We start from the raw sequence: 21882 nt of genomic DNA, 5'->3' as shown, positions 1-21882 counted from the left end.
AGCCTTACCTGAGAAGGCCAAGGTAGTAGGATTTATCCAGAATCTGCCTCTGAGGTCCTGGAAAATGAAAGAGAGAAAGAAAGAAAGAAAGAAAGAGAGACATACATACAGACTGTTCAGGTGAATCCAGGTGAAAGCTATGATCCCCAATTGAAGTCACTTGTTAAATCCAGTTCAATCAGTGTAGATGAAGGGGAGGAGAGAGGTTAAAGAAGGATTTTTAAGCCTTGAGACATGGATTGTGTGTGTGTGCCATTCAGAGGGTGAACGGGCAAGACAAAATATTTAAGTGTCTTTGAACGGGTTATGGTAGTAGGTGCCAGGGACACCGGTTTGTTTGTATCAAGAACTGCAACGCTGCTGGGTTTTCACTCTCAACAGTTCCCTGTGTATCAAGAATGGTCCATCATCCAAAGGACATCCAGCCAACTTGACAACTGTGGGAACATCTTTTAGTCAACATGGGCCAGCATCCCTGTGGAATTGAGGCTGTTCTGAGGGCAAAAGGGGGTGCAACACAATATGTTTTGTACACTCAGTGTATATAACAGGGGTACCATACGGGTGTATAATACAGGTTTATAATACAGGTCAATAATACAGGCGTATAATACGGGTGAATAACAGGTGTATAATACGGGTGAATAATACAGGTCAATAATACGGGTGTATAATACGGGTGAATAATACAGGTCAATAATACGGGTGTATAATACGGGTGTATAATACGGGTGTATAATACGGTATATAAAACGGGTGTATAATACAGGTCAATAATACGGGTGTATAATACGGGTCAATAATATGGGTGTATAATACGGGTCAATAATACGGGTGTATAATACGGGTCAATAATACGGGTGTATAATACAGGTCAATAATACGGGTGTATAATACAGGTCAATAATACGGGTGTATAATACAGGTCAATAATACGGGTGTATAATACAGGTCAATAATACGGGTGTATAATACAGGTCAATAATACGGGTGTATAATACAGGTCAATAATACGGGTGTATAATACAGGTCAATAATACGGGTGTATAATACAGGTCAATAATACGGGTGTATAATACAGGTCAATAATACGGGTGTATAATACAGGTCAATAATACGGGTCAATAATATGGGTGTATAATACAGGTCAATAATACGGGTGTATAATACAGGTCAATAATACAGGTGTATAATACAGGTGAATAATACGGGTGTATAATGCGGGTGTATAATGCAGGTGTATAATACAGGTGAATAATACGGGTGTATAATACGAGTGTATAATACGGGTGTATAATACAGGTGAATAATAATACTGTACCCTTCATGCCAGTCTTCATGCCGCTCAGGCCCTGCTGGGTGACTGGCCGGTCGGCCACTTTAATTTGAGCAGAGAGAACACCAGGGGTCCCTAGGGCTCCTCCTCTGGTTCCGGGACGGCCAGTACCCGGAACCATCTACACATTACACACAAGACATTATTCAACTAGAAATGCTGCTTAGATTCCACTTTAAAACGAACTGGAAAGGAGATACAATTTATAAAGGATTTTAAATAGCTAGCATACATAATGTCTTTGTAAGCACTACCTATCTACTTTAAATCATCTCTAAGCATATAGCTACACAGGGTTCTCCCAGGATTTTTTAACAAGGTGGTACTGCTAAGTACAGCGAGGGGAGGGGTAGGCCTGAAGGTGGGCCATGACTCCCCTTGGACTCAAGAGATATTAGATTTTTTTTTAACACCTGTAACTGCCATTTCCTTGCAATCTAGAGCAACAAATGGCTTTAAATGATAACAGATGACGTTTAAACAGTGGCGCAGCCAGTCCACAAGGTGGAGCAGCCCCCCTCTTACATTCTTTGGGGAGAACGCTGCTACAGTGCCATGTGAAAGTCTACACACCCCTTGCAATTGTCACATTTTCCTGCCTTAAATTGAAATCTAAAAAGGATAACTTTTTTTTCTTCTGATCTTCACAACCTGCTCCACATTTTCAAAGTGAAAGAAAAAGTATAGAACATTTTCAAAATCAATAAAATATATATTTTTTTAAACAAAGATGTCTTGAATGCGTACAGTGCCTTGCAAAGGTATTCATCCCCCTTTGGCAGTTTTCCTATTTTGTTGCATTACAACCTGTAATTTCAATTGATTTTTATTTGGATTTAATATAACGGCCATGCACAAAATAGTCCAAATTGGTGAAGTGAAATGAAACATTTTTACTTGTTTAAAAAAAATTCTACAAAACTAAATAATTTTAAAGTAAAAGTGGTGGGTTCACGTGTATTCACCACCTTTGCTATGAAGCCCCTAAATAAGATCTGGTGCAACCAATTACCTTCAGAAGTCACATAATAAAGTCCACCTGTGTGCAATCTAAGTGTCACATGATCTGTCACATGATCTCAGTATATATACAACTGTTCTGAAAGGCCCCAGAGTCGGCAACACCACTAAGCAAGGGGCACCACCAAGCAAGCGGCACCATGAAGACCAAGGAGCTCTCCAAACAGGTCAGGGACAAAGTTGTGGAGAAGTACAGATCAGGGTTGGGTTATAAAAAAATATCAGAAACTTTGAACATCCCACAGAGCACCATTAAATACATTGTTAAAAAATGGAAAGAATATGGCACCACAACAAACCTGCCAAGAGAGGGCCGCCCACCAAAACTCACAGATCAGGCAAGGAGGGCATTAATCAGAGAGGCAACAAAGAGACCAAAGATAAACCTGAAGGAGCTGCAAAGCTCCACAGCGGAGATTGGAGTATCTGTCCATAGGACCACTTTAAGCCGTACACTCCACAGAGCTGGAAGAGTGGCCAGAAAAAAAACATTGCTTAAAGAAAAAAATAAGCAAACATGTTTGGTGTTTGCCAAAAGGCATGTGGGAGACTCCCCAAACATATGGAATTTAGCTTTTTGGTCATCAAGGAAAACACTATGTCTGGCACAAACCCAAAACCTCTCATCACCCCGAGAGCATCGTCCACACAGTGAAGTATTGTGGTGGCAGCATCATTGCTGTGGGGATGTTTTTCATCAGCAGGGACTGGGAAACTGGTCCAAATTGAAGGAATGATGGATGGCGCTACATACAGGGAAATTCTTGAGGGAAACCTGTTTCAGTTTTCCAGAGATTTGAGACTGGGACGAAGGTTCAGCTTCCAGCAGGACAATGAACCTAAGAATACTGCTAAAGCAACACTCGAGTGGTTTAAGGGAAACGTTTAAATGTCTTGGAATGGCCTAGTCAAAGTCAAGACCTCAATCCATTTGAGAATCTGTGGTATGACTTAAAAATTGCTGTATACCAGCGGAACCCATCCAACTCGAAGGAGCTGGAAAAGTTTTGCCTTGAAGAATGGGAAAAAATCCCAGTGGCTAGATGTGCCAAGCTTATAGAGACATACCCCAAGAGACTTACAGCTGTAATTGCTGCAAAACGTGGCTCTACAATGTATTGACTTTAGGGGGGGGAATAGTTATGTACGATCAAGTTTTCATTTTTTTTTGTCTTATTTCTTGTTTGTTTCATAAAAAAAAATATATTTTGCATCTTCAAAGTGGTAGGTTTGTTGTGTAAATCAAATGAGACAAACCCCCCCCCAAAAAATATATTTTAATTCCAGGTTGTAAGGCAACAAAATAGGAAAAAAACCAAAGGGGGTGAATACTTTCACAAGCCACTGTATGTTTTCAAACGAGTTAATAGTTGGTGGAAGCACCTTAGGCAGCAGTTACAGCTGTAAAATAAATTAAAACTATTCAGACCCTTTACTTAGTACTTGTTGAAGCACCTTTGGCAGCGATTAGAGCCTCGAGTCTTCTTGGGTATGACGCTACAAAATTGGCACTCCTGTATTTGGGGAGTTTCTCCCATTATTCTCTGCAGATCCTCTCAAGATCTGTCAGGTTGGATGGGGAGCGTTGCTCCACAGCTATTTTCAGGTCTCTCCAGAGATGTTTAATCAGGTTCAAGTCCAGGCTCCGGCTGGGCCACTCAAGAACATTCAGAGACTTGTCCCAAAGTCACTCCTGTGTTTTCTTGGCTGCGTGCTTAGGGTCGCCCCAGTCTGAGGTCCTGAGCGCTCTGGAGCAGGTTTTCATCAAGGATCTCTCTGTACTTTGCTCCGTGAATCTTTCCCTTGATCCTGACTAGTCTCCCAGTCCCTGCCTCTGAATAACATCCCTACACCACGATGCTGCCACCAACATGCTTCACGGTAGGGATGGGGCCAGGTTTCCTCCAGACGTGATGCTTGGCATTCAGGCCAAAGAGTTCAATCTTGGTTTCATCAGACCAGATAATCTTGTTTCTCATGGTCTGAGAGTCCTTTAGGTGCCTTTTGGCAAACTCCAAGCGGGCTGTCATGTGCCTTTTACTGAGGAGTGGCTTCCGTCTGGCCACTCTACCATAAAGGCCTGCTTGGTGGAGTGCTGCAGAGATGGTTGTCCTTCTGGAAGATTCTCCCATCTCCACAGAGGAACTATGGAGCACTGTCAGAGAGACCATCGGGTTCTTGGTCACCTCCATGACCAAGGTCCTTCTCCCCAGATTGCTCAGTTTGGTCGGGCGGCCAGCTCTAGGAAGAGTCTTGGTGGTTCCAAACTTCTACCATTTAAGAATGATGGAGGCCACTGTGTTCTTGCGGACCTTCGATGCTGCAGAATTCTTTTTGGTACCCTTCTCTTGATCATGCCTCGAAACAATCCTGCCTTTGACCTCATGGCTTGGTTTTTGCTCTGACATGCAATATCAACTGTGGAACCTTATATAGACAGGTGTGTGCCTTTCCAAATCATGTCAAATCTATTGAATTTACCACAAGTGGACTCCAATCAAGTTGTAGAAACATTTTGAGGATGATCAATGGAAACAGGATGCACCTGAGCTTAATTTCAAGTGTCATAGCAATGGGTCTGAATACTTATGTACAATTTGAAGAACCTGTTTTCTCTTTGTCAATATGGGTATTGTGATGTCATTATGGGGTATTGTGATGTCATTATGGGGTATTGTGTGTCGTTTGATGAGGAACATGTTTTAATTAATCCCTTTTAGGCTGTAATGTAACAAAATGTGTGAATATTTTCCCGATTTAAAAAAATATATATATATAAAAAAATATATATATATATTTAACTAGGCAAGTCAGTTGAGAACAAATTCTTATTTACAATGACGGCCTACCCCGGCCAAACTCGTACGACGCTGGGCCAATTGTGCGCCGCCCTATGGGACTCCCAATCACGGATGTGATGCAGCCTAGATTCAAACCAGGTACTGCAATGATGCCTCTTGCACTGAGATACAGTGTCTTAGACCACTGCGCCTCTCGGGAGCCCCGAGTACACAGTAATAAATCTGTTAGAAAATCAGAAACCAGGTTTGAATATTGTTGTCCATCAATGATTCTCAAATAATTTTCTCAATAAGCTTGAGGATATATGTTGCCATTGAAGTTGTCCAGAGTTGGTAGGATTGTATTCAAAGTGTTTTTCAGCTGTATTTTCTGCCAATGGTGCTTGCACCAAGTATTACCTCTGGGGTGTGAAGACATCTTTGTTTATTTATTTTTAAGAAAATATTCTCTACTTTTTCTTTTACTTTGAAAATGTGGTGCAGGATGTGTAGATCTGTAGGGAAACATTTTCAATTTTAATCCCTTTTTAGATTTAATTTTAAGCCAGCAAAATGGGGTGTGTAGACTTTGTTCTTAACTGACTTGCCTAGTTAATTAAAAGGTAAAATTAAAAATAAAATTAGGAACTGTACTGTATGTCCATACGCTACAGAAGGTGTGTAAATGGTGATGATGGTTAGTCAGGGATCTGCAATAAAACTTTACCCCAGTTCCGACCCTAATGGCTGTGGCTGGAGGTCTGGTGGCAGTTGGAGGTCTCCCAGTCCCTGGTACTAGAGACCCCCGACTCATCGGTCTACCTGACGGTGGCCTCTGGCTCGCCATCTCTTCACTGGTTTCTCTCCTCTCCACAAAATCCTGCAGGAGAAAATTCAGTCGTCTTTCAACGACAAGCAACTGCCTGGAGTAACGTTAGCAAAGCTAAACTAAACAGAGGCGTGGTGAATTTCTGAGCGAAGTACCGTTAGTTAACTTAGTTACTAGTAACGTGTTAGCTAGCGAGGCTAATGTTAGCTGGATGTTGCTAGCTAGTTTGCTAATGAAACCGTTGTCTCTTGTCTCGACAATTTCAAGGTAACTACAATGCATAATATAAGTGTACCAACTTACCTCGTGTTTTGTATAGGTGTCAAACCGCTCAATATGACTGACTGTAAATGTTTTGTATTTTTGTTGTAGCAAGCAAGCTACCAGCACACTTCTTTTTGACGTTACCACAGCAACCGCCCGTTACCGCGAGACTTCGGGGGGAAATCTCTGAGAAGTGGAATCTCTCTGCAGAACCCAGCCCTCCGTGACCACTGTCTTATGAACGTTTACTAACACATCTAACACGTCCTTCTTTAGTCCAGTGGAGGGCGCAACAAGTCTACATTTTGACAGGGGGGGGTTTTGCCTCTAATTTATGAGGGCGAGGGTTAAAAAACTACTGCGCATGTACGTGCACTATGCTCCGCCATCCAGTGGGGTAATCGTCTTCCTCTTTTGGAGAGAACTTCGCCTGCCTGCCTTTGCATGCATTGGATTTGATTATATTTGTGTTTCGGTCCTCGGTATGGACTCTCAAAAAGTAAGTGTACCCGGTGTGTTAGGAACCGATATCGATGATGATTCGGGTCGTCAGCTGTGCATGCCGTAATACTGGCAACATTGTGTACGGCTTCCAAGCTTCACGGTTAGTCAAAGTGATAGTTGTAATGTAACGAGACGAGCTTGCTGAGAACGAACATTAGTCCAACATTACGTTGTCATTGTTTTATCACCAATATGCGTGATGTTTTAGGGCTGGAAACATGTTCACATTCGTTCTGTTGCTTATGAAGAATCTGTTGACTTGGAAACGAGATATTTTCTGATATAATGTTTCTTTCTGGTTATTCTCCAATGACTGGTATTCACACGTCTTTCCGGTGACAGGGACAGCAGCTCCACTACCCATCAATGATTTGACACGTTTGACATTGATCGTGTTATTGAATAGGTGCACTTCTGTAAAGTAATTCACTTCCTAATTTCTATTGTGGTTTTGACAGTCACAGTAGGTGTCAAAGTCATTCATGTCTTTTTATTATACAGCTTTGCCTGTCCTATAGGCTTTGTTGATTTGTCTGCCACTTTAGGTCTGACAGTCTGTTATTGCAACAATAACAAAACATCATATTATTATAAAGTCAATATTTGTGCTAACACGTCTTGTCATGCATCTCAGAATATTACAATATTTTTTTGTAATCCTGAAAAAAGTAATCCTGAAAAAAATAAACATTATTTGTTATGAAATGTCAGACACATTGCTTTTAAGTCTGTTGTCAAGGGCCTATAGCAACAGGATAATCTTATCGTTTGTCTTTGTTTCCTGTTTGTTACCAGCATTACTAGGGTGTCACTATCACACAGGAAATGACCTGTATGGCCCCCTCTCCTTTCTAAAGAGGAAAAAAAAGGGAGGAAGGAAAGATGTACATGAAAAAGAGAGTATAGCCTTTAGCACGTGCTGTCAATCTAAGCTTCTTCTAAGTCTATTACACAGTCAGAGAGAGAGAGGGGGGGAGAGAGAGAGAGGGGGGAGAGAGGTCACACCAGTGGTACAGGTCTATTATAACCCTCGGTCAGAGAGGAGAGAGAGAGAGAGAGAGGTCACACCAGTGGTACAGGTCTATTATAACCCTCGGGGAGAGAGAGAGAGGGAGAGAGAGAGGTCACACCAGTGGTACAGGTCTATTATAACCCTCGGTCAGAGAGGATAGGTGTGACATCATTCTGAAAGGCACAGCAGCACTAGTTGTGAGCCAGGACCTCAGACAGGAAGGCAGACAGACAGTATATTTGCAATCATATTCTGACTTTACAAACATTAACCCATTTTATATTATTTATTTAAAAAATATATAATTGTCAATATCCAATAGAAACCATTACAGTTCGATTTGGCTGGGGTTTGAGTTAGTCGTTCATCAATGTTTTGTATGTTTTGTTTTTGTTAAGTGCTAGAGAGTAGTGTCCAGTAAAGGAATTTCATACAGCCACACACCTGGAAATTCATTTTAGTTTCAGATTTAAAAAAATAATAATAATTGAATCAAACCACCTTTCACTTGACTTTTAAAACCAATTCACCATGTTTGAGCTTTGTCATTTAGGGTCCTAGGTTTTGACATCACTCCTAAACAGTGTTTTTTACAGTGGAGTATCCATTGGGTTGAACAGAATGCTACTGAAATAGATACAGGCCTGAGGCCAGCATTGAGTTGACATGTGTTTCCTAGGCAGGAGGACTTTGCTGTGGTTACAGTATCCAGTCCACTACTTACTGACTGGTAGTAACCACATCTCAAATGAGTAGTATTTCTATTCACAGCATAAAATGACTAATAGACTGTTTCTGAGTACTGCAGAACCTGCTCTTTTTTTTAGAGCCAATTAGGCGTCAAACATCCTTCCTCCAAAGGATATTATTATTATCCATAACTTACTCCATGCTGTTTTTCCACTACATTGTTATTTTTCTCAATTTAGGAAAACATCACCAGATTTTTTTTTTTTTTTTGGGGTGGGGAGAGTTCCTCCAACTAGTATGGGTTCAGGTCAAAAACAGTGCATCTATATATGGAATAAATAGGTTGCTGTACCAGACACAGCCCTGGGGAATGTCCACAGAGGGTTTTGCTGTGTATCTCTACTGTGAAATAGCTTGTTGAGAGTAGCTTTAAATCCTGTTAAACCCCTGCCTTTTGTAGCTGACGTGTATCTGCTACTGCTGTAACACTGCTGTTATGTGTAGGCCTACAAGCTACTGCTGTAACACTGCTGTTATGTGTAGGCCTACAAGCTACTGCTGTAACACTGCTGTTATGTGTAGGCCTACAAGCTACTGCTGTAACACTGCTGTTATGTGTAGGCCTACAAGCTACTGCTGTAACACTGCTGTTATGTGTAGGCCTACAAGCTACTGCTGTAACAATGCTGTTATGTGTAGGCCTACAAGCTACTGCTGTAACAATGCTGTTATGTGTAGGCCTACAAGCTACTGCTGTAACAATGCTGTTATGTGTAGGCCTACAAGCTACTGCTGTAACACTGCTGTTATGTGTAGGCCTACAAGCTACTGCTGTAACACTGCTGTTATGTGTAGGCCTACAAGCTTCTGCTGTAACACTGCTGTTATGTGTAGGCCTACAAGCTAAATCAAAATCAAATCAAATTTATTTATATAGCCCTTCGTATATCAGCTGAAATCTCAAAGTGCTGTACAGAAACCCAGCCTAAAACCCCAAACAGCAAGCAATGCATGTGAAAGAGGCACGGTGGCTAGGAAAAACTCCCTAGGAAAAACTCCCATGAAAGGCCAAAAACCTAGGAAGAAACCTAGAGAGGAACCAGGCTATGAGGGGTGGCCAGTCCTCTTCTGGCTGTGCCGGGTGGATATTAGCCGCAGGCAGAACAGTTGAAACTGGAGCAGCAGCATGGCCAGGTGGACTGGGGACAGCACGGAGTCATCATGCCAGGTAGTCCCGAGGCATGGTCCTAGGGCTCAGGTCCTCCAAGAGAAAGAAAGAAAGAGAGAGAGAGAATTAGAGAGAGCATATTTAAATTCACACAGGACACCGGATAAGACAAGAGAATACTCCAGATGAAACAGACTGACCCTAGCCCCCCGGCACATAAACTACTGCAGCATAAATACTGGAGGCTGAGATAGGAGGGATCAGAAGACACTGTGGCCCCATCCGATGATACCCCCGGACAGGGCCAAACAGGCAGGATATAACCCCACCCACTTTGCCAAAGCACAGCCCCCACACCACTAGAGGGATGTCTACAACCACCAACTTACCGTCCGAAGACAAGGCCGAGTATAGCCCACAAAAATCTCCGCCATGGCACAACCCAACGGGGGGGCGCCAACCCAGACAGGAAGACCACGTCAGTGACTCAACCCACTCAAGTGACGCACCCCTCCCATGGACGGCATGGAAGAACACCAGTAAGTCAGTGACTCAGCCCCTGTAATAGGGTTAGAGGCAGAGAATCCCAGTGGAAAGAGGGGAACCGGCAAGGAAGAGACAGCAAGGGCGGTTCGTTGCTCCAGCCTTTCCGTTCACCTTCACACTCCTGGGCCAGACTACACTTAATCATAGGACCTACTGAAGAGATAAGTCTTCAGTAAAGACTTAAAGGTTGAGACTGAGTCTGCGTCTCTCACATGGGTAGGCAGACCATTCCATAAAAATGGAGCTCTATAGGAGAAAGCCCTACCTCCAGCCGTTTGCTTAGAAATTCTAGGGACAATTAGGAGGCCTGCGTCTTGTGACCGTAGCGTACGTGTAGGTATGTACGGCAGGACCAAATCGGAAAGATAGGTAGGAGCAAGCCCATGTAATGCTTTGTAGGTTAGCAGTAAAACCTTGAAATCAGCCCTTGCCTTAACAGGAAGCCAGTGTAGGGAGGCTAGCACTGGAGTAATATGATACTTTTTTTGGTTCTAGTCAGGATTCTAGCAGCCGTATTTAGCACTAACTGAAGTTTGTTTAGTGCTTTATCCGGGTAGCCGGAAAGTAGAGCATTGCAGTAGTCCAGCCTAGAAGTAACAAAAGCATGGATTAATTTTTCTGCGTCATTTTTGGATAGAAAGTTTCTGATTTTTGCAATGTTACGTAGATGGAAAAAAGCTGTCCTTGAAACAGTCTTGATATGTTCTTCAAAAGAGAGATCAGGGTCCAGAGTAACACCGAGGTCCTTCACAGTTTTATTTGAGACGACTGTACAACCATCCAGATTAATTGTCAGATTGAACAGAAGATCTCTTTGTTTCTTGGGACCTAGAACAAGCATCTCTGTTTTGTCCGAGTTTCAAAGTAGAAAGTTTGCAGCCATCCACTTCCTTATGTCTGAAGCACAGGCTTCTAGCGAGGGCAATTTTGGAGCTTCACCATGTTTCATTGAAATGTACAGCTGTGTGTCATCTGCATAGCAGTGAAATTTAACATTATGTTTTCGAATGACATCCCCAAGAGGTAAAATATATAGTGAAAACAATAGTGGTCCTAAAACGGAACCTTGAGGAACACCGAAATTTACAATTGATTTGTCAGAGGACAAACCATTCACAGAGACAAACTGATATCTTTCCGACAGATAAGATCTAAACCAGGCCAGAACTTGTCCATGTAGACCAATTTGGGTTTCCAATCTCTCCAAAAGAATGTGGTGATCGATGGTATCACAGCTACTGCTGTAACACTGCTGTTATGTGTAGGCCTACAAGCTACTGCTGTTATGTGTAGGCCTACAAACTACTGCTGTAACACTGCTGTTATGTGTAGGCCTACAAGCTACTGCTGTAACACTGCTGTTATGTGTAGGCCTACAAGCTACTGCTGTAACACTGCTGTTATGTGTAGGCCTACAAGCTACTGCTGTAACACTGCTGTTATGTGTAGGCCTACAAACTACTGCTGTAACACTGCTGTTATGTGTAGGCCTACAAGCTACTGCTGTAACACTGCTGTTATGTGTAGGCCTGTTATGTGTAGGCCTACAAGCTACTGCTGTTATGTGTAGGCCTACAAGCTACTGCTGTTGTCACGACTCCCGCCGAAGGCGGCCCCTCCTTGTTCGGGCGGCGTTCGGCGGTCGACGTCACCGGCTTACTAGTTACCACCGATCGATGTTTCACTGTTCGTTTGGTTTTGTCTTTATTGTGTACACCTGTTTTGATTTTCCCTAATTATGTTCATTATTTAAACCTCTGCATTTCCTGTTTGTCTTGTCGGTAATTGTTTCCTGTTGTGTGTGAACGGAGGTGTTTCTCCGCGATATGTATTGTCCTCGGAGAAGATTTATTGATTATTCAAGTAAACACGTTTGTTTACATTGATCCCTGTGTCCTGCGCCTGACTCCTCTACTTCTCCTAAAGATATTCATGACAGCTGTTATGTGTAGGCCTACAAGGTTCTGCTGTTATGTGTAGGCCTACAAGCTTCTGCTGTTATGTGTAGGCCTACAAGGTTCTGCTGTTATGTGTAGGCCTACAAGCTACTGCTGTTATGTGTAGGCCTACAAGGTTCTGCTGTTATGTGTAGGCCTACAAGCTTCTGCTACACCATTGTTATGTAACCTCCATGTTCATCTGAGTTAGTTGTTGTCAATTAGCATGGGGTTATCTATCGGTTGGATTGGATGGGTAGTCTAAGGTCAACATTACACCAGTCCTTTTCAGAGGGCACAGAGAATCAAATCAAATGTATTTATATAGCCCTTCTTACATCAGCTGATATCTCAAAGTGCTGTACAGAAACCCAGCCTAAAACCCCAAACAGCAAGCAATGCATGTGAAAGAGGCACGGTGGCTAGGAAAAACTCCCTAGGGAAAACTCCCTAGAAAGAAGGTCTTACTGTACTGTTCAAACGGTCAAATCCTCTCACATCTACGGAGTGCCTAGGAGATAGGGACCAGTGGATGTAGTAGGTCAGAAAACATTTTGTAGGGTTAGCCGATCTAATGCGCGCATTAAGATTATCATCAGTCTGTGGTGTCATGCAGCAGCTTTAAATAGATGTGAAGGCCAATCCTCCAATCTGCCTAATCATGTTGTGTTGCTCAGTAGCATGGTCACTCAGCAACGTTGCAGTTCTTGACACACTCAAACCGGTGCGCCCCGGCACCTACTACCATACCCCATTCGAAGGCACTTCAATCTTTTGTCTTGCCCATTCACCCTCTGAATGGCACACATACACAATCCATGTCTCCATTTTCTCAAGGCTTAAAAATCCTTCTTTAACCTGTCTCCTCCCCTTCATCTACACTGATTGAAGTGGATTTAACAAGTGAGGTGAAGTGAGGTGTTCCTAATGTTTTGTACACTCAGTGTATATGTTATTGTACAGTGGATATCTGGTATTACTGTAGTTGGATGTGGAAACTGAACTGGGGAAATGGCTCCTTGGAATCAGTGGAATATTTTATCTATGATTCTGTTTGTCCTGTTCGATGTATAGCCTGGTATTTAGGTGTTTGATGTATAGCCTGGTATTTAGGTGTTTGATGTATAGCCTGGTATTTAGGTGTTTGATGTATAGCCTGGTATTTAGGTGTTTGATGTATAGCCTGGTATTTAGGTGTTTGATGTATAGCCTGGTATTTAGGTGTTTGATGTATAGCCTGGTATTTAGGTGTTTGATGTATAGCCTGGTATTTAGGTGTTTGTTGTATAGCCTGGTATTTAGGTGTTTGATGTATAGCCTGGTATTTAGGTGTTTGTTGTATAGCCTGGTATTTAGGTGTTTGTTGTATAGCCTGGTATTTAGGTGTTTGTTGTATAGCCTGGTATTTAGGTGTTTGTTGTATAGCCTGGTATTTAGGTGTTTGATGTATAGCCTGGTATTTAGGTGTTTGATGTATAGCCTGGTATTTAGGTGTTTGATGTATAGCCTGGTACTGATGCACATTCAAATATCAATCCAAATCAAATCCATCTTGATGGTATTAAATTGGAACTACTATACTACAAACCTTTACCAAATCTCCAGTAAATTGGTGATTTTGATACTTTAGTGTACAACATATAGGTCAGCAAGCATCATGTACACTACAACATAAGTCACTAACGAACAGAGGCAAGACATTTTAAAATGACTTGAGGACAGACCACAATAGGCCTTTTCCCACTGTGTTGTTCTTAGCCCCAGGATAGACTGGTCACACATAGCATTTGTTAACCCTGAGCTAACAGACAACATGCGACCAATGGCAATAAGACATTTTAAGAATCTATTTCTTCTAGCTTGGCATTTGATTTCCAACAGTGATGGGTTGTATAAACCTTGCTGTTTGTCTGTCCCACATCGGAAACAATGTCAACAAAACCTCCATCTTTATTTCCATCGCGGTCCTCTCAGTTACTGTGTAGGCTGTACTGTAGTCAATACTGAAGGCAATATTGACACTGTACACTAATTCAATTGACAGAGGAGGGTGACGGGTGTCCTAATGAAGAGAATTAGCTGGGGTTGGGTCTTTTGTCTGCTTGTGTTGACATGCAGAGTTCATGCTAATCTCTCTTGGCTCAAAGTAAGAGGAGAGATTTGACTGCATCACTACATGTCTTTTGTGAGAGGTATTGACATGTTGAAAGCACCGAGCTGTCTGTGTTTAAACGGCTAGTGCACAGCTCAGACACCCATGTATACCCCCCCCCCCCCCCCCCCTCGCATGACAAGCCACTAGGGGGTCTTTTTACAGTCCTCCAGTCCAGAACAGACTCTGGGAAACGCACAGTACTACATAGAGCCTTGACTACATGGAACTCTATTCCACATCAACTAACTCAAGCAAGTAGTAAAATAAAATTTAAAAAAACCAGAAAACTACACCCTATGGAACAACGCAGATTGTGAAGACACACACACACACACACACACACACACACACAGCTGCAAACACACACACACAGGCGCACACACACACACACACACACAGCCGCACACACACTACACACACACACACACACACAGGTGTGCACACACACACTACACACATGTACATAGTAATTTTTTAATATTGTGGTATTAAACCATTTGGATTGTAGATAGTTTTGGTCATGTACTGTATGTGGACACCTGCTCGTCCAACATCTCATTCCATAATCATGGTCATTAATATGGAGTTGGTCCCCCCTTTGCTGCTATAACAGCCTCCACTCTTCTGGGAAGGCATTAATATGGAGTTGGTCCCCCCTTTGCTGCTATAACAGCCTCCATTCTTCTGGGAAGGCTTTCCACTAGATGTTGGAACATTGCTGCTATAACAGCCTCCAGTCTTCTGGGAAGGCTTTCCACTAGATGTTGGAACATTGCTGCTATAACAGCCTCCACTCTTCTGGGAAGGCTTTCCACTAGATGTTGGAACATTGCTGCTATAACAGCCTGCACTCTTCTGGGAAGGCTTTCCACTAGATGAAGGAATATTGTTGCTGGGACTTGCTTCCATTCAGCCACAAGAGCGTTAGTGAGGTCGGGCACTGATGTTGAGTGATTAGGTCTGGCTCGCAGTTGGAGTTTCAATTCATCCCAGAGGTGTTCGATGGGGTTCAGGTCAGGGCTCTGTGCAGGCCAATCAAGAGTATTGGTGTAATAATGTATTGTAGATACAGTATGTAGTGGTGTGATAATGTATTGTAGATACAGTATGTATTGGTAGAGTAGTGGTGTGATAATGTATTGTAGATACAGTATGTATTGGTGTAATAATGTGGTGTATTGTAGATACAGTATGTATTGGTAGAGTAGTGGTGTGATAATGTATTGTAGATACAGTATGTAGTGGTGTGATAATGTACTGTAGATACAGTATGTAGTGGTGTGATAATGTATTGTATGATGTACTGTTTTAATTAGGATTTTTTTGTGACGTAATTGCCTTAATCTTGTTTGGACAACAGGAAGAGTATCCTTAATAAATTCAAAATAGAAAACTAATGCTGGTGAAGAGATGGCAAATCAGTGTTCCAAATGGTTTCCTTTTCCCTATATAGTGCACTACTTTAGACCAGAGCCCTATGGAACCCTATTCCCTATATAGTGCACTACTTTAGACCAGAGCCCTATGGAACCCTATTCCCTATATAGTGCACTACTTTAGACCAGAGCCCTATGGAACCCTATTCCCTATATAGTGCACTACTTTAGACCAGAGCCCTATGGAACCCTATTCCCTATATAGTGCACTACTTTAGACCAGAGCCCTATGGAACCCTATTCCCTATATAGTGCACTACTTTAGACCAGAGCCCTATGGAACCCTATTCCCTATATATAGTGCACTACTTTAGACCAGAGCCCTATGGAACCCTATTCCCTATATAGTGCACTACTTTAGACCAGAGCCCTATGGAACCCTATTCCCTATATAGTGCACTACTTTAGACCAGAGCCCTATGGAACCCTATTCCCTATATAGTGCACTACTTTAGACCAGAGCCCTATAGAACCCTATTCCCTATATATAGAGACAGGCACTGTGTTGGTGCCAGATACTGTGTTGGTGCCAGTTTCAGTGTGGCCTATTATGTAGGCCATTCACAACGAGCCTTTAGGGTGATGGGCCATTCACAACGAGCCTTTAGGGAGATGGGCCATTCACAACGAGCCTTTAGGGTGATGGGCCATTCACAACAAGCCTTTAGGGAGATGGGCCATTCACAACGAGCCTTTAGGGAGATGGGCCATTCACAACGAGCCTTTAGGGAGATGGGCCATTCACAACGAGCCTTTAGGGAGATGGGCCATTCACAACGAGCCTTTAGGGAGATGGGCCATTCACAACGAGCCTTTAGGGAGATGGGCCATTCACAACGAGCCTTTAGGGAGATGGGCCATTCACAACGAGCCTTTAGGGAGATGGGCCATTCACAACGAGCCTTTAGGGAGATGGGCCATTCACAACGAGCCTTTAGGGAGATGGGCCATTCACAACGAGCCTTTAGGGAGATGGGCCATTCACAACGAGCCTTTAGGGAGATGGGCCATTCACAACGAGCCTTTAGGGAGATGGGCCATTCACAATGAGCCTTTAGGGTGATGGGCCATTCACAACAAGCCGAGACGGTTTAGTGCTCTGAACACACACACAGCACCGAGACGGTTTAGTGCTCTGAACACACACACAGCACCGAGACGGTTTAGTGCTCTGAACACACAGCACCGAGACGGTTTAGTGCTCTGAACACACAGCACCGAGACGGTTTAGTGCTCTGAACACACAGCACCGAGACGGTTTAGTGCTCTGAACACACAGCACCGAGACGGTTTAGCGCTCTACACACACAGCACCGAGACGGTTTAGCGCTCTACACACAGCCATAGTAGAGATTGTCTCATACATTGTCTCTCACTCTAAATCTCAAACTGAGAGGCCATTTTGGTTCTTTAATCTTTATGGACAAAACAGTGAACGAGGGGGTCTAGACCTAGGTGTTATACTTAGTACATGATAATACGTTTAGTAGTTGTGTTATTTTTAATCACACTAGTCTGGTAAACTGATGGTTGGACTACTTCTCTATGTGGATTCTGACTGACACTTCTGATGTTGCTGTGGCGATCATTACATTTAGTCAGCCGTTGATTGTTAAGCGAATAACTGCCGGTCTCACGGTAATTAGCCGTTAATTAACATAAACACATTTATCATCTCCTGGCTTCCACATTTAGTCTACAAGACACTGATGCTGACCTCTGGAACATCTACATTTTAAAATGTCTAATAAATCCATTTAATATAGTCTACACCTTCACAATAAATCAATTTAATATAGTCTCCACCTTCACAATAAATCCATTTAATATAGCCTCCACCTTCACAATAAATCCATGTAATATAGCCTCCACCTTCACAATAAATCCATGTAATATAGCCTCCACCTTCACAATAAATCCATGTAATATAGCCTCCACCTTCACAATAAATCCATGTAATATAGCCTCCACCTTCACAATAAATCCATGTAATATAGTCTACACCTTCACAATAAATCCATGTAATATAGCCTCCACCTTCACAATAAATCCATGTACTATAGCCTCCACCTTCACAATAAATCCATGTAATATAGTCTCCACCTTCACAATAAATCCATGTAATATAGTCTACACCTTCACAATAAATCCATGTAATATAGCCTCCACCTTCACAATAAATCCATGTAATATAGCCTACACCTTCACAATAAATCCATGTAATATAGCCTCCACCTTCACAATAAATCCATGTAATATAGCCTCCACCTTCACAATAAATCCATGTAATATAGCCTCCACCTTCACAATAAATCCATGTAATATAGCCTCCACCATCACAATAAATCCATGTAATATAGCCTCCACCTTCACAATAAATCCATTTAATATAGCCTCCACCTTCACAATAAATCCATGTACTATAGTCTACACCTTCACAATAAATCCATGTAATATAGCCTCCACCTTCACAATAAATCCATGATTTATTTTAGACAGGTCTAAAGAAACATGATAAGAAGAAAATGTAGTCTATTTCAGAAGAACAGAATAGCATCCTCTGAGTTGTCCTTATGTTAGGGTCCTGATGTGGCTATGCCATATGGCTGTGGGCGACACTAGTTCATTTAGCAGACAAGATTTGCATAGAATTCCAAGGTATTATATTATAGTATAAATAATATAATTGAACAAAGCTGAATAAAATAGAAAGGATATTTTCTCCAAGTGATTTGAGGAAGTGTGAACATGTGGCTATTCTGTGTTAAGCGGTTAATAGAGAAGCAAGTCCTCCTATGTGCTTCATTTAGAGTTATTAATGTAACTTTAGTTGTTCTATAAACGTTGGGCTATATGTTTTGATATTTAATACATTCTAAGGCTGCATGATGCGAGTCTAATGATGATTTTGAAAAAAGTATCTTGAAAGACATGATCTCTGCTTTGTTTTTTTTGCGCAGGCTGTACACACTTCATCAGTCACTCATTCACAATGAGACAAGCACTTGATAATAAGCCTTACATTTCCCGTGCGACATCCTCTTTGTTTGGCCGTAATGCCCCCCTAAAAAAAATCGAGGCCCTTTTTTGCGGCCAGTGGCCGTTGTGCCCTTGAGCTGAATATTAGAATTTATTTACATTTTTACTGCCTTTATCATCCTACTTTCGCTCTTGTCTCATTGCTGCAACTCCCCAATGTGCTCGGGAGGCAAAGGTTGCTTCTTAACATCCGCCCACCGCACCCACTGTGTCGAGGAATCACTGTTCAACTGGTGCTAACCCTATTAAAACATATAGGACTATGGGCTAGGATACATGAGGTGTGATACTAACCTTATTAAACATATAGGACTATGGGCTAGGATACATGAGGGGTGATACAAGCCTAATTAAAACATATAGGACTATAGGCTACTAACCTTATTAAACATATAGGACTATGGGCTACTAACCTTATTAAACATATAGGACTATGGGCTACTAACCTTATTAAACATATAGGACTATGGGCTACTAACCTTATTAAACATATAGGACTATGGGCTACTAACCTTATTAAACATATAGGACTATGGGCTACTAACCTTATTAAACATATAGGACTATGGGCTACTAACCTTATTAAAACATATAGGACTATGGGCTACTAACCTTATTAAACATATAGGACTATAGGCTACTAACCTTATTAAACATATAGGACTATGGGCTACTAACCTTATTAAACATATAGGACTATGGGCTACTAACCTTATTAAACATATAGGACTATGGGCTACTAACCTTATTAAAACATATAGGCCTATGGGCTACTAACCTTATTAAAACATATAGGCCTATGGGCTACTAACCTTATTAAAACATATAGGCCTATGGGCTACTAACCTTATTAAACATATAGGACTATAGGCTACTAACCTTATTAAACATATAGGACTATAGGCTACTAACCTTATTAAACATATAGGACTATGGGCTACTAACCTTATTAAACATATAGGACTATGGGCTACTAACCTTATTAAACATATAGGACTATGGGCTACTAACCTTATTAAACATATAGGACTATGGGCTACTAACCTTATTAAACATATAGGACTATGGACTACTAACCTTATTAAACATATAGGACTATGGGCTACTAACCTTATTAAACATATAGGACTATGGGCTACATGAGGTGTGATACTAACCTTATTAAACATATAGGACTATAGGCTACTAACCTTATTAAAACATATAGGCCTATGGGCTACTAACCTTATTAAAACATATAGGACTATGGGCTAGGCTAATTTACATCAACAACATAGCTCAGGCAGTAGGAAACTCTCATCCATTCGTATGCAGATGAAACAATTTTATACTCAGCTGGCCCCTACCCGGATTTTGTGTTAAACGCTCTACAACAAAGCTTTCCTGGTGTCCAACAAGATTTCTTTGCCCTTAACCTTGTTCTGAACACCTCCAAAACAAAGGTCATGTGGTTTGGTAAGAAGAATGCCCCTCTCCCCACAGGTGTGATTACTACCTCTGAGGGTTTAGAGCTTGAGGTAGTCACCTCATACAAGTATTTGGGAGTATGGCTAGACGGTACACTGTCCTTCTCTCAGCACATATCAAAGCTGCAGGCTAAAGTTAAATCTAGACTTGGTTTCCTCTCGTAATCGCTCCTCTTTCACCCCAGCTGCCAAACTAACCCTGATTCAGATGACCATCCCACCCATGCTAGACTACGGAGACGTAGCTTATAGATCGGCAGGTAAGGGTGCTCTCAAGTGGCTAGATGTTCTTTACCATTCGGCCATCAAATTTTTCCACCAGGACACATCACTGCACTCTATACTCCTCTGTAAACTGGTCATCTCTGTATACCCGTCGCAAGACCCACTGGTTGGGCTGTTAACCCACTGTTCCTAGGCCATCATTGTAAATAACAATTTGTTCTTAACTGACTTGCCTAGTTAAAATAAAATTAAACATTTATAAAATCCTCTAAGGCCTCACTCCCCCCCCTATCTGAGATATCTACTGCAGCCCTCATCCTCCACATACAACGCCCGTTCTGCAAGTCACATTCTGTTGAAGGTCCCCAAAGCAACACACATCCCTGGGTCGCTCCTCTTTTCACTTCGCTGCAGCTAGCGACTGGAACGAGCTGCAACAAACACTCAAACTGGACAGTTTTATCTCAATCTCTTCATTCAATGACTCAATCATGGACACTCTTACTGACAGTTGTGGCTGCTTTGTGTGATGTATTGTTGTCTCTACCTTCTTGCCCTTTGTGCTGTTGTCTGTGCCCAATAATGTTTGTACATTTTTTATTTGTGCTGCTACCATGTTGTCATGTGTTGCTGCCTTGCTATGTTGTTATCTTAGGTCTCTCTTTATGTAGTGTTGTCTCTCTTGTTGTGATGTGTGTTTTGTCTTATATTTTTTATTTTTAATCCCAGCTGGAGGCCTTTTGGTAGGCCGTCATTGTAAATAAGAATTTGTTCTTAACTGACTAAACATGAGGTGTGGGACTATGATTTGAAAAAGTCGCAAAAAAAGGCAAGCTGGGCATCATTCACAAGTGATAGGCTAATATTGTCATCCATCACACTATTCTTGATTTAATCTTGTCTTTACATATAATACAGTGCATTCGGAAAGTATTCAGACCCCTTGACTTTCTACACATTTTGTTACGTAACAGCCTTATTCTAGAATGTCCTCATCCATCTACACACAATACCCCATAATGACATCACAATACCCCATAATGACATCACAATACCCCATAATGACATCACAATACCCCATAATGACATCACAATACCCCATAATGACAAAATAAAAACACATTTTTAGAAATGTATTCAAATGTATTCAAAATAAAACACTGAAATAATTCATTTACATAAGTATTCAGACCCTTTACTCAGTACTTTGTTGAAGCACCTTTGGCAGCGATTACAGCCTCGAGTCTTCTTGGGTATGACGCTACAAGCTTGATACACCTGTATTTGGGGAGTTTCTCCCATTTCTTCTTTGCAGATCCTCTCAAGCTCTATTAGGTTGTATGGGGAGCGTTGCTGCACAGCTATTTTCAGGTCTCTCCAGAGATGTTCGATCAGGTTCAAGTTCGTGCTCTGGCTGGGCCACTCAAGGACATTCAGAGACTTGTCCCGAAGCCACTCCTGCGTTGTCTTGGCTG

At 41.9% G+C, this 21882-nt stretch overlaps 2 protein-coding genes across 5 annotated transcripts in view; one reads left to right on the top strand and one right to left on the bottom strand.

The window, feature by feature from the left end:
• The window catches only part of ift74 (intraflagellar transport 74), a 48964-nt gene extending 42534 nt beyond the window's left edge, over positions 1–6430 (bottom strand). Inside the window, exons 1-4 of the mRNA XM_029692481.1 lie at positions 6269–6430; positions 5864–6016; positions 1322–1457; positions 9–57 (exon numbers count right to left, since the gene is read on the bottom strand). Of these exons, the coding sequence (XP_029548341.1) occupies positions 9–57; positions 1322–1457; positions 5864–5983 (305 nt within the window). The 5' untranslated portion in view covers positions 5984–6016; positions 6269–6430. The remainder of the gene's footprint in view (positions 1–8; positions 58–1321; positions 1458–5863; positions 6017–6268) is intronic.
• A 152-nt stretch (positions 6431–6582) lies between these two features.
• The window catches only part of LOC115149539 (FSD1-like protein), an 82987-nt gene continuing 67687 nt past the window's right edge, over positions 6583–21882 (top strand). For 2 of the 4 annotated variants that reach the window (XM_029692483.1, XM_029692482.1), the window contains exon 1: positions 6583–6728. In XM_029692483.1, coding sequence (XP_029548343.1) covers positions 6594–6728 — 135 coding nt within the window. In that variant the 5' untranslated portion in view covers positions 6583–6593. The remainder of the gene's footprint in view (positions 6729–21882) is intronic. The other 2 variants (XM_029692486.1, XM_029692485.1) reach the window with 1 other exon arrangement.

Source organism: Salmo trutta, chromosome 15 (genome assembly GCF_901001165.1).
Source record: "Salmo trutta chromosome 15, fSalTru1.1, whole genome shotgun sequence".
Taxonomy (NCBI): domain Eukaryota; kingdom Metazoa; phylum Chordata; class Actinopteri; order Salmoniformes; family Salmonidae; genus Salmo; species Salmo trutta.
Note: the sequence above shows the minus strand (reverse complement) of the source record. Positions and strands in the feature narration are given on the sequence as shown.